This window comes from Mobula hypostoma, chromosome 19 (genome assembly GCF_963921235.1).
Source record: "Mobula hypostoma chromosome 19, sMobHyp1.1, whole genome shotgun sequence".
NCBI lineage: Eukaryota > Metazoa > Chordata > Chondrichthyes > Myliobatiformes > Myliobatidae > Mobula > Mobula hypostoma.
In genome coordinates this window covers 65,488,706-65,502,829 of record NC_086115.1, presented here as the reverse complement: position 1 = coordinate 65,502,829, position 14,124 = coordinate 65,488,706, and the positions used below count along the sequence as shown (strand labels likewise).

Genomic DNA, 14,124 nt, shown 5'->3' with positions numbered 1-14,124 from the left:
GGTTCAATTCCATCTGCCACTTCTCAGCCCACTTCGACATCCTATCTACATCTCTCTGCAAGCTTTGACAATCCTCTACGCCATCTACAACACCACCAACCTTTGTGTCATCTGCAAACTTGCCAACCCACCCTTCTACACCCACATCCAGGTCGTTAATAAAAATCACGAAAAGTAGAGGTCCCAGAACCAATCCTTGTGGGACATCACTAGTCACAACCCTCCAATCTGAATGTACTCCCTCCACCACCACCCTCTGCCTTCTGCAGGCAAGCCAATTCTGAATCCACCTGGCCAAACTCCACCTGGATCCCATGCCTTCTGACTTTCTGAATAAGCCTATTGTGTGGAACCTGGGCAAATGCCTTACTAAAATCCATGTAGATCACATCTACTACACTACCCTCATCTATATGCCTGGTCACCTCCTCAAAGAACTCTATTAGGCTTGTTAGACACAATCTGCCCTTCACAAAGCCATGCTGACTGTCCCTGATCAGACCATGATTCTCTAAATGCCCATTGATCCCATCTCTAAGAATCTTTTCCAACAGCATTCCCACCACAGACGTAAGGCTCACTGGTCTATAATTACCCGGACTATCCCTACTACCTTTTTTGAACAAGGGGACAACATTCGCCTCCCTCCAATCCTCCAGTACCATTCCCGTGGACAACTTGGACAGAAAGATCCTAGCCAGAGGCTCAGCAATCTCTTCCCTTGCCTTGTGGAGCAGCCTGGGGAATATTCCATCAGGCCCAAGGGACTTATCTGTCCTAATGTATTTTAACAATTCCAACACGTCCTCTCCCTTAATATCAACATTCTCCAGAACATCAACCTCACTCATGTTGTCCTCACCGTCATCAAGTTCCCGCTCATTGGTGAATACCAAAGAAAAGTATTCATTGAGGACCTCGCTCACTTCCACAGCCTCTAGGCACATCTTCCCACCTTTATCTCTAATCGGTCCTACCTTCACTCCTTTCATTCTTTTGTTCTTCACATAACTGAAGAATCCCTTGGGGTTTTCCTTTACCCTACTCACCAAGGCCTTCTCATGCCCCCTTCTTGCTCTTCTCAGCCCCTTCTTAAGCTCTTTTCTTGCTACCCTATATTCCTCAATAGACCCATCTGATCTTTGCTTCCTAAACCTCATGTATGCTGCCTTCTTCCACCTGACTAGATTTTCCACCTCACTTGTCACCCATGGTTCCTTCACCCTACCATTCTTTATCTTCATCATCAGGACAAATTTATCCCTAACATCCTGCAAGAGATCGCTAAACATCGACCGCATGTCCATAGTACATTTCCCTGCAAAAACATCATCCCAATTCACACCCGCAAGTTCTAGCCTTATAGCCTCATAATTTGCCCTTCCCCAATTAAAAATTTTCCTGTCCTCTCTGATTCTATCCTTTTCCATGATAAATGCTAAAGGCCAGGGAGCAGTGGTCACTGTCTCCCAGATGCTCACCCACTGAGAGATCTGTGACCTGACCCGGTTCGTTACCTAATACTAGATCTAGTATGGCATTCCCCCTAGTCGACCTGTCAGCATACTGTGACAGGAAATGTCCTGGACACACTTAACAAACTCTGCCCCGTCCAAACCCTTGGAACTAATCAGGTTCCAATCAATATTAGGGAAGTTAAAGTCACCCATGATAACAACCCTGTTATTTTTGCACCTTTCCAAAATCTGCCTCCCAATCTGCTCCTCGGTATCTCTGCTGCTACCAGGGGTCTTATAGAATACTCACAATAGAGTAACTGCTCCCTTCTTGTTCCTGACTTCCACCCATACTGACTCAAAAGAGGATCCTGCTACATTAGTGGAGGAGGAGAAGATGGCGGTGCAACGCAGCGCACACGGCCTGTCCGCTGAATGATATCTGTAATCTGTCAAGTAGGGTACCGTGCACAATTCTGATTTCATGGAGACAGATGTTAGAGTACGGAGGAACATCTGGAGAAACTTCTGAAATGCCCGCTTCGCTGCCGCTGCTACTGTGTGGTCCAGAATCTCCAGAGGAGAAGGCCCTGAATCCTCGGCTTTGCTTGTTTTGGCAGCTGGGGTGAGGTCGAAGGCGCTCGGCAGAGAATGGCGCTCAGGAGGCTGTATCGGAGGGGCTGGTCGGCGGCTCGAGGTTTTCGGATGGACGGACTCAGTGTCGGCTGTTGTTGCGTGCTTCCAATGCATAGGCAGTTGTTGGTGCCTGGAGGTTTATGGCAGGGAGTTTCTCCCTTTTGCCGCCTGCTATCGGGGACTCGGGAGTCGATCGGGACTTTGAGACTTTTTTTTTACTGTGCCCATGGTCTGCTCTTCATCAAATTATGGTATTGCTTTGCACTGCTGTAACTATATGTTATAATTATGTGGTTCTGTCAGTGTTAGTCTTTGGTTTGTCCTGCTTTCTGTGATATCACTCTGGAGGAACATTGTATCATTTCTTAATGCATGCATGCATTTCTAAGTCACAATAAACGAGGACTGAGTGTTCTCATAATCTAAAAAAAATTACCCAGCCTTTCTGTAGCTATAATAGTATCCCTGACCAGTAATGCCACCCCTCCTCCCCTTTCCCCCCTCTCTATCCCTTTTAAATCACTGAAATCCAGGAATATTGAGAATCCATACAACTCCCATTCAAGGTCTTTTTACCCTTGCAGTTCCTTAGCTCTATCCACAATGATTCAACACTTTCCAACCCTATGTAACCTCTTTCTAATGATTTGATTTCTTTTTTTTTAAACCAACAAAGCAAGGCCATCCCCTCTGCCTTCCTGCCTATCCTTTCGATACAGTGTGTATCCTTGGACATTAAGCTCCCAGCTATAATCTTCTTTCAGCCATGATTCAGTCATGCCTACCAATTTGCAACTGTGCTGCAAGTTATCTACCTTATTCCGTATACTGCATACATTCAAATATAACACCTTCAGTCCTGTATTCACCATTTTCAATTTTGTCCACATTTTACGTTGCAGCTCATCCTGTTGACCGCAATTTTGCCCTATCAACAGCCTCTCCTCACTATACATTCCCTTTTGTTTGTAAACCAGCTAACTCATCTTCAGCACTATCAACCACCTTTCCTATGATACTTGCATTGAAATATACACAGCTCAGGACACTAGTCACGCCATGTTCAACTTTTTGATTCTTAACTTTGTCTGAGGTCTTACCAACATCTGCCTCCACAACCTCTCCACTAACTGCTCTGGCACTCTGGTTCCTATCCCCCTGCAACTCTAGTTTAAACCCCACCGTGCAGCATTAACAAACCTTCCGTCTAGGATACTAGTCACCCTCCAGTTCAGGTGCAAACTGTCCCTTCTGTACAGGTCCCATCTTCCCTGGAAGAGAGCCCAATGATCCAAAAATCCGAAGTACCCCCTCCTACACTAACTCCTTAGCCATGTGTTAAACTGTATAATCTTACTTCAGTGGTTGGTAAGTTGATGGAGAAGATCCTGAGAGGCAGTATTTATGAACACTTGGAGAGGCATAGTATGATTAGGAATAGTCAGCATGGCTTTGTCAAAGGCAGGTCGTGCCTTACAGGCCTGAATGAATTTTTTGAGGATGTGACTAAACATATTGATGAAGGTAGAGCAGTAGATGTAGTGTATATGAATTTCAGCAAGGCATTTGATAAGGTACCCCATGTAAGGCTTATTGAGAAAGTAAGGAGGCATGGAATCCAAAGGGACATTGCTTTGTGGATCCAGAATTGCCTGGCTCACAGAAGTCAGAGTGGTTGTAGACGGGTCATATTCTGCATGGAGGCTGGTGACCAGTGGTGTGCCTTAGGGATCTGTTCTGGGACCCCTTCTCTTGGTGATTTTTATAAATGACCTGGATGAGGAAGTTTGCTGATGACACAAAGGTTGGGGGTGTTGTGGATAGTGTGGAGAGCTGTCAGAGGTTACAATAGGACATCAATATGATGCAAAACTGGGCTGAGAAGTGGCAGATGGAGTTCAACCCAAATGTGTGAGGTGGTTCATTTTGGTAGGTCAAATACGATGGCAGAATATAGTATTAATGGTAAGACTCCTGGCAGTGTGGAGGATCAGAGGGATCTTGGGGTCCGAGTCTGTGTGGTTAAGAAGCCATATGGTGTATTGGCCTTCATCGACCATGGGATTGAGTTCAAGAGCCGAAAGGTAATTTTGCAGCTATATAGGACCCTGGTCAGACGCCACTTGGAGTACTGTGCTCAGTTCTGGCACCTCACCACAGAAAGGGTGTGGAAACTATAGAAAGGGTGCAGAGGAAATTTACAAGGATGTTGCCTGGATCGGGGAGCATGCCTTTTGAGAATAGGTTGAGTGAACTCGGCCTTTACTCCTTGGAGCGACGGAGGATGCGGGGTGATCTGATAGAGGTGATGAGAGGCATTCATCGTGTGGATAGTCAGAGGCTTTTTCCCAGGGCTGAAATGGCTAACACGAGAGGGCACAGTTTTAAGGTACTTGGAAGTAGGTACAGAGGAGATGTTGGGGTAGGTTTTTTTATGCAGAGAGTGGTGAGTGTGTGGAATGGGCTGCCAGTGACGGTGGTGGAGGCAGATACAATAGGTTCTTTTAAAAGGCTCCTGGATAGGTACATGGAGCTTCAAAAAGTTGAGGGCTATGGGTAACCCGAGGTAATTTCTGAAGTAAGTAGATGTTCAGCACAGCACTGTGGGCTGAAGAGCCTGTATTGTGCTGTAGGTTTTCTATGCTTCTATAATCTTCTTACTTCTGGCCTCACTAACACATGGCACATCCTGATATCGCAACCCTGGAGGTCCTGCTCTTTAGCTTAGCAGCTATCTCTCTGAAATCCCTACGTAGAACATCGTCACTCTTTCTACGCATGTCATTGGTACCTACACAGACCACAACCTCTGCCTATTCACACTTGTTCCAAGATAACCTGGACCCTGGCACCTGGGAGGCAACATGCCATCCCAAGATTCCCACCCACAGAACCTCCTGTCCGTCCCTAATAAATACCCTATCGCTATAGAGTGACTCTTCTCCACCCCCCCGCCCCGCCCCCCGAGTTGCAGAGCCATACTCAGTGCGAGAGACCCGACCACTGTGACTTTCCTCTGACAGGTCAACTCCCCCAACAGTATCCAAAGTGCTATACCTGTTGTTGAGGGAGATGGCCACGGTGGTACCCAGCACTGGTTTCTTAACCCCTTTCCCTTTCCTGACTGTCACCCAGCCTTCTGTGACCTGCACCTTGGGTGTAACTACATCTCTGTATCTATTACCCCCTCAGGCTCCCAAATGAGTGGTGAATCTGTGGAATTCTCTGCCCAATGAAGCAGTGGAGGCTACCTCAGTGAATATACTTAAGATAAGATTGGATAGATTTTTGCATATTAGGGGAATTAAAGGTAATGGGAAAAGGCAGGTAGGTGGAAATGAGTCCATGGCCAGATAAGCCATGATCTTATTGAATGGTGGATCAGGCTCGACAGACCAGATGGCCCACTCCCACTCCTATTTCTTATGTAGTCGTCAGGGACACTGGAGGTCTCCCTGCCTTCCCACATCCTACAAGAGGAACATTCAACTGTCCTGTCTGGATTCTCTACTGTCCTAGCTGAGCAAATATAAAGGGAAGAGAAAAAAAAACTTAACCTTGAGCTTTTCTTTCCTTTGCTTTCTGACTGAAACCTCCTTTCACTGAAGCCTCAAAAGAGCTAAATTCCCAAGATCACCATTCTGATTCTGTCCACTCAGACACTGGCCACTCTGACAATATTGCTGCGCATACCCTTGCCTTCCTTTAATTTGCTCTTGCTAATCAATTCCAAAACGTCAACTGATTGCTGGTCAAATCTCTTTTTCGCTGTAGTGATCTGCTGCTGGCTTTTCTACTTGGTCACTAGACCTGAGTGAAATACCCTCCTCTCAAAACTTCCAATGTCTGGATTGGTCACTGGTCAAAGCTTTTTTTCTATATGCTTTCGTGGCTTGGGAGTGAAAGCTAACGAAACAAGTGCCTCTGTATTTAAATTATTTATTACGTAATATTTACAACATCGAACACAGTCAATGAACTGAAAGGACCCACATTTGGGGTACATTAGAAATTTCCTAAGTTAGATGTGACATTTATGCTTTTGGTAAAATGTCTTTACTCAACTACTGACAGGAGGAACGTGAATATTTTCATCAATGAATTCTCTATTTAAGATTTCTGGATTAAGGTGTTCAGTTCATGGTGAATATTTAACTAAAATTTTTTTTCTGTAATTCATTAAAATTTGAATAGCAAACTTGGACCCACATATTGATGTCAACAGGAACTACAGTGCCCATTTTGCTTGCCCACATCCAATATATCAGGATCTCCAGCTTCTATCTTACTCATACTCAATACCACTGAAATCCCCAGGCCACATGTTTGTCTTCTTTAAGCATCTTCCTTCATTCCCAAATTCTAACCATTGTTAGTTCCAACCATTTCAAAAACAGCATGGAGTTTACTTCCTTTATCTAACTCTGACATGGGTACACATTTGATACTTCCTTAAAGTTCTTGAGAAAAGAGTTCTGGCATAGTGAATTCATCAGAAAGGCTCTTGACTCAAAATGCCTATGAATGATGCCTGATCTGCTGAGCTCCTCCAGCATTTTGTATGTTCCAGATTTTCAGCACCTGTAATCTCTTTGTGTTTCCATAGTGAATCCTGTGCCTGTATTCAGTTGGATAGCAAACATATTTTTACGTTATAGGTTAATAATTTGGGTAATGGAATTGATGGCTTTGTTACAAAGTTTGCAGACGATATGAAGATAGGTAGAGTGGCAGGTAGCTTTGAGGAAGTACAGAGGCTACAGAAGGACTTAGATAGATTAGGAGAATGGGCAAAGAAGTGGCAGATGGAACACAGTGACAGGAAGTGTATGGCTATGCCCTTTGGTAGAAGAAATGAAAGGGTTGACTATTTTCTAAATGGCGAGAAAATACCAAAAAAAATGAGGTGCAAAGGGACTTACTTGGGAGTCCTTGCGCAGGATTCCCTGAAGGTTAATTTGCAGGTTGAGCCTGTGGTGAGGAAGGCAAACGCGATATCAGCATTCATTTCAAAAGGACTGTAATCTAAAAGCAAGGATGTCATGTTGAGATTTTATATACTAAGGCCTCACTAAGAGTAGTATGAGCAGTTTTGGGTCCCTTATCTTGGAAAGGAAATGCGGAAACTGGGGAAGGTTCAAAGGAGGTTGATGAAAATGATTCCAGGTTTGAATGGCTTGTCATATGAAGAGCGTTCACTGGCTCTGTGCCTGTATTCACTGGAATTCAGAAGAATGAGGGGTGACGTCATTGAAGCCTATCAAATGGTGAAAGGCCTTGATAGAGCAAATGTGGGGAGGATATTATCTATGGTGGGAGAGTCTAAGACCAGAGGACACAGTCTCAGAATAGAGGGTCGATCTTTTAGAATGGAGATGAGGTGGAATTTCTTTAGGCAGAGAGTGGTGAGTCTATGGAATTCTTTGCTACAGGCAGCTGTGGAGGTGAAGTCTTTATGTATACTTAAGGCAGAGGTTGACAGATTTTTGGCATGAAGGGATATGGGGAAGACAGGAGAATGTGGCTGAGAGGAAATATAAATCAGCCACGATGAAATGGCAGCACAGACTTGATGGGTCGAATGGCCTAATTCTCAGCTTATGTCTTATGGTTTTATATCCTAACAATCAAGATAATGAATCATGACGAAACATTGTTGTAGAAATGCTCCATCTTTCAGTTTAGAAATGTGGCCTTGAAAATCAGTTTAGTAAGTGCATGTGTACTATTGTGTCCACTATCAATTTAGTGTTTCCTTTTAAAAAATGTGCTACAAAACCAAAATGAAATGCATTTCCATATATGTAACCACACTTACAACATCCATATTCTCTCTTCCAACTTTATTTTCTGGCAAATAAAGAGGCAGGAATGATCCATTTTCAACTGCTGAAAATGGCCAATGTTTCAGTGTTATTAATTTGAGTTGAATTTTGTTTTCCAGCATGTTCACTTCAATCAACTTACTGAACTGCAATGATAGTACTGAGAAAGATTCTCTGCATGAAAAGAACACTTTTATAATTTACTGAACAGCAAGCACTGAGAAAACATCTCCTTCCCCCAACAACAACTTCTACACACATAATGCCTTCAGTGAGCCAAAGTGTCCTAAGGGACTTCAAACTAAACTTCATGTCACACTGCATAACTATTAATTAAAAATTAGGGCTGATAATCAAAGTTTGGTTGACGACTATAGTTTTAAGAAGCATTATAATGGAGAAATATTAGTTACGGAAAGTTTTAAAGAGGTATTCTAGAGCATAAGCCCTTAAAAATTAAAGGCATGAACACCATTGATGACACAAATAAACGCAGGGATGAACAAAGTCCATAAATGGAAGTGGAATAAGGATTCATAAACAATTGTCAAATCATAGCAGTACCTAACAGACAGCCAAAGTTGTTAGCAAGTTATTTGACTACTGATGAATGAAAGGTTATGACTGCATTATCTGATTTCTGGCGTCTAGTAATTTCATTCTTCGACCAGATTCTTAGACATGCACCTGTGTCGTTTAGTTCAGCTTGCTCAATTCTCTGAATTCTCTGCCACAGAAACAGCTGAGGCCAGTTCATTGGCTATATTTAAGGGGAGTTAGATATGGCCCTTGTGGCTAAAGGGATCAGGGGGTATGGAGAGAAGGCAGGTACAGGGTTCTGAGTTGGACGATCAGCCATGATCATACTGAATGGCATTGCAGGATTGAAGGGCCGAATGGCCTACTCCTGCACCTATTTTCTATGTCTCTATGAAATTGGTTTCTCATGCAGTTCAGAGTTCTGTCTGAAGATGATAACAAAAACGCCCTGAGGGTATTCAAATCACAAACAAGAAAAAATTGCAGATGCTGGAAATCCAAGCAGTAGTTCATAGGGCCCATATGTCCAAGGATAAGTTAGCTCGTTTTTATTGCGATATAAATCCTGTCTGTGACAGATGTAATTCTGAGGTAGCTTCCTTGACACACAAGTTCCAGTCTTGCCGTCTCTTGGAAAAATATTGGAAAGACATTTTTGATATTATTTCAGTAGTTTTGCGTATTGATTTACAACCTCATCCTATTACTGCAATTTTTGGATTACCAGTGATGGACTCTAATCATTTATCCCCTTCAGCTTGCCGTTTGATTGCATTTGTTACATTAATAGCCAGAAGATCCATTTTATTTAAATGGAAAGATTCTAATCCCCCTACTACATTTCAGTGGTTTTCCCAAACTATAATGTTTAAACTTGGAAAAAATTAGGAGTGGTATTATCGATTCTTCAGTTAAATTTGAAGAAACTTGGAGGGCATTTATTCAACATTTTCATATGATGTAAGTTGACCTTTTCCGAATCCTTTTCATTAACTTTTTGTTTGTGTATAGAGGAGCGTAGTTAATGACAAATAATGATTTTAACCGATGAAACATGGTAGCCCAGCTATTGTTTTGTTTTGTTCTGTTTTTTGTTTAGTGTAGGGGGGCTTTTTTTTTGTATAAAACTTTGAATTTTTTCATGTTTAGTTATTAAGAGACTGGGAGGCTTAAATTACATACGTTACTCAGAGTCTGTGTCTGCATACATTAACCATTATCAATGTAATCCCGATCTCTTTGTATCATTATCATTGTTATGTTTATCAATTCGAAACTTAATTAAAAAATTGAGAAAAAGAAAAGGAAATCCAAGCAACACACACAAAATGTTGGAGGAACTCAGCAGGCCAGACAGCATGTGTGGAAAGGAATACAGACGACGTTTCGGGTTGAAGTCCTGAGGAAGGATCTTGGCCCGAAACATCGACTGTACGCCTTTCCATAGATGCTGCCTGGCCTGCTGAGTTCCTCCAGCATTTTGTGTGTGTTGCCCTGAGGGTAGATCAGTTGGCCCATGGAAAGGAGTTTTTTTTTGCATTATATTGAAACAAACTGGGGTAACATTACACACCTTTGCTAATGCAGTGGGATCCTGGACTTGTGTGGTTGTGATATAGTACCAGGTTTTTCGGAACTGGCCAAAGATGAAGGTATGAATGACGTCATTTTCACCAGTAAGGGAGCATTTCCTTAAAAGCAGCTCTCGAAGCTCTGCTGTAATGGTAGGGTAGCACCACACCCACAATGCATCGCCATTTGTGTCTTTTTCTAAGTAGAAATACAATATCTGTGAGATAATTGAAGAGCAATATTAAAGTTACAAATAACATTAAAAGGTTGATCGTCAGGAAATTAACCATGGAGAACGCAATTTGTCCTTTTTGGTCACACCTTTATAAATCAGGATTTTCCCAAGCCAAATAGTGATGACAATAGTTTCATATTATTAATTCAATTCATGACTGTGAAGAAGCACACAGCTTAACGTGTTTCTCTACAGAAAATTAATCTCAATACGTTGGGCATCAGGGTCAATATAATCTGAACACACACATACACATCCATGCTCAGGAATTTTCATTAGTCCAATCACAAAGGACTTCAATTATTGTCATTCTATTTCCAGTACAGAAAATGCTGGAAATACTCAGCAGGTCAGGCAGCGTCTGTAGAAAGTAAAACAACCGTTAACATTTTGGTAGAGGGACACAGTGCACGTCACAGATTCAGCAAGCTGAATTCAAGTCTGTGACCTCAAGTTCTGTTTCTACTGAGTCTGTACATTCTGTCATTGACCATGTGGGCTTCCTTCAGGTGCTTTGAGTTCCTCGCACATTTCAAAGACATGGCAGTTGGTTGGTTAATTAGTCACTGCAACTTACTTCTCATGCATAAGTGAATCTGGGGGCAGCTCATGGAATAATTGGGAGAATAGGATGGGATTACTGACAGACACCAAGTTAAGACAGGATTCTGTTCCTGAGAACTGTTGGTAACCTAAACTGTTCGTAAATCATAAGACAAGTAGAACTGTGCGGTGGAGGATCCCAGAAACAGTGGAGATGGGCTGCTCTCTCCAGACCTGCCACCTGCCAGCCGCACTGACTTATTGAGTGAGCAGCAGTGTCTCAGTGCTCCTAGTCCTGCTCAGCTCAGTCCAGCCCCTAATTGTGTGCAGTTTTGGTCTCCAAATTTGAGGAAGGACATTCTTGCTATTGAAGGAGTGCAGCGGAGGTTCACAAGGTTAATTCCCAGGATGGCGGGACTGTCATATGTTGAAAGATTGGAGCGACTGGGCTTGTATACACTGGAATTTAGAAGGATGAGAGGGAATCTGATTGAAACATATAAGATTATTAAGGGATTGGACACGCTAGAGGCAGGAAACATGTTCCCGGTGTTGGGAGAGTTCAGAACCAGAGGCCACAGTTTAAGAATAAGGGGTAGGCCATTTAGAAAACAGTTGAGGAAAAACTTTTTCACCCAGAGAGTTGTGGATCTGTGGAATGCTCTGCCTCAGAAGGCAGTGGAGGCCAATTCTCTGGATGCTTTCAAGAAAGAGTTAGATAGAGCTCTTAAAGATAGTGGAATCAAGGGATATGGGGAGAAGGCAGGAACGGGGTACTGATTGTGGATGATCAGCCATGATCACAGTGAATGGCGGCACTGGCTCAAAGGGCCGAATGGCCTACTCCTGCACCTATTTATTGTCTAATTGTTGGGGATTGGGATGGTGGGTTAGTAGAGAAGCTATACAGAAATGCCCTGTTCCCAGCCGGTACAAGATGCCTGAGCCTACGTATCCATCCAGCCAGTCTCCCAAGTGCTCTGTTGTGTGTTTGAAACCTGTATTGTAGGGTTAGTGTAAAAGGGATTTTGTTTTTTTAAAGGCATGGTTCCCTACTGCAGAACTTCAACCTGGAAAGAATTCAGCATTTGCAGTAAAGTTTCACATTTATATTCCCTGATCTTATACTGATTTGAATACAGTAACTGATTTTGGAGTTGAGGGGAGATGGGGTCAGAGACTTTAGCTATACATCCTACCCTCTGAGTGCTCGGAGGGCCAATCATACAATCTTTTACACCTCATACAGAGGTGGGAAGAAAGAATGAACAAGTGTCCTATGAAAATATCACGTTATAACAACTTGACAAGCGAATCTAATCAGGGAGCCTTAATATTTCTTTGCCACACAACCGATTCATGCAACTGCCGGGCTCGGAGGCCTACAGTCCTCAGCATAACGTACTTCACGGGGCCGAGTAAAAATTATGTAAATTCCAAGGCCAAGATATTTATACGTGCATTATGTCAGCAGCATTTCTGTGGAAATAAAACGCTTTCCGATTACATTTGAATCCAACCATGGTTAGTAGCACTGGAATTACCTTGCACTGACCTGGAAGTGAATGTGAAGGGTTCGTTTGTGACTAATCATGACAAATCCTATAACGGAGAGAAAGCAGCTGAGGTAGGCCGAACAAATACAAGTGCTGCACCAGCCGTCAGCAGAATCTAAAGAACGGGGAAGGGTCTGTGCAATAAATTGAAGGATTCTTACCGACAAGGCCCACACTCAGCATCAGGCACGTTCCAGCCATCGTCCGTGCCGTAGCAAGCGCAGTCTCTCCCGAGAGCGAGTCAACGAGTCCACTCACTGTGACTGGGAAAAAGTACAGCAACTGGAACTGGCTGTAGGAACCGCCGTGTTGTCACTTCAGATAATATAACTGGCAGTATTCCAACCAAACATGACAACAGAATCGTTGTTAACTTTGATCATTGTTATCACTACTGTCACCTGAGGTAGATCTTTCTGCATCTGTTACTTCTCCAGCTGTAGTTCAGAAGAAGGAACTTGTTGCTGAGACGGCAGTGAATATTTCCGCATTGTGATCTTTCAGGACCTCTCGTGTCTCCGGGCTGAACAGGCGTGTTCAGGGATAGCACGGTGGAGATATCCCAGGGTTAAAAATAATTCATTTCTCAGTCTGGTTCTTTTATTTTGCAACGACAGAACCAATGATGATATTAGAAAACAAACGTCCCACTAGACACGAAAAAAGGCGGGTAACCTAGTTTAGGTCCTAGAGGATAAAGGTGACCTTTTGCTGCTGTATGTTTTGACATTGTAACAAAAGTGTCCCTTAGTCCTCGCAATCTAAACAAAGTCCAACGAAAAAAATCCCTTAAATTATCAACATAGTAACTTGTAACTTTTTGGAGGGTCCTTCTTAAAATTTTGGAATGAAAAAATAAGCAAAGCTGAGGACTTTTTAAATTCTTTATTTTAATATACTTTGTTTCCTGATGATGTGAACTTTGCTTTTACAGATGTTTCAAAGATGAATTCAAATGTTATCGTAAAAGATTTGAATTCAACACGTCCATACTTTCGCCTTGTAAATTAGTTGGTCATAGATGATTGGCCAAAGGCTATGCATTATATGGTCTCTTGTGTGTCACATACTCTATATCTTACGTCTTAATCTTAATATTCTGAGTTGTGTGTGCAATTTTTGAAAACTATATTTACACATTTTTGGATATTAATATCAGGGGATGTAAATCTGGGTACAGGCAAAAATATATAGCACCTTTACGTTGTACGAATCATATTAAGTCTGTAAGTTATAGAGCAGAATTAGGCCATTTTGCCCCGTCATGTCTGCTCCACCATTTCATCATGGCTGATCCAATTTTCCTCTCAGCCCCAATCTTTTGCTATCACCCCATATCCCTACATGCCCTGACCAAAAACTTGGCCTCCACAGCTGTCTGTGCCAAAGAATTCCACAGATTCAACCATCTCTGGCTAAAGAAATTACCCCTCATCTCCGTTCTAAAAGAACGCCCCTCTGTTCTGACACTGTGTCCTCTGGTCTTAGACTCTCCACATCCACTCTACCAAGGCCTTTCACTATTTGATAGGTTTCAATGAGGTCATCCCTTATTCTTCTGAATTCTAGTGAATACAGGCCCAGAGACATCAAATGCAATCATTTTTGTGAACCTCCTTTGAACCCTCTCCAGTTTCAGTATATCCTTTCAAAGATAAGGGGCCCAAACCTGCTCACAATACTCGAAGTGAGGCCTCACCAATGCTTTATAGAGCCTCAACATTATAACCTTGCAGTTATATTCTAGTTCTCTTGAAATG

The 14,124-nt window shown here is 42.7% G+C and overlaps 1 protein-coding gene across 4 annotated transcripts in view; it reads right to left on the bottom strand.

Annotated features, from left to right (window-relative positions):
• dennd10 (DENN domain containing 10) overlaps positions 1–12,974 on the bottom strand; it is a 94,792-nt gene extending 81,818 nt beyond the window's left edge. The window contains exons 1-2 of one of the 4 annotated variants that reach the window (XM_063072064.1): positions 12,526–12,972; positions 10,032–10,228 (exon numbers count right to left, since the gene is read on the bottom strand). In XM_063072064.1, coding sequence (XP_062928134.1) covers positions 10,032–10,228; positions 12,526–12,565 — 237 coding nt within the window. In that variant the 5' untranslated portion in view covers positions 12,566–12,972. Of the gene's footprint in view, positions 1–10,031; positions 10,229–12,525 lie in introns of those variants that run through there. The other 3 variants (XM_063072067.1, XM_063072068.1, XM_063072066.1) reach the window with 3 other exon arrangements.
• Between the last annotated feature and the right edge of the window lie 1,150 nt (positions 12,975–14,124).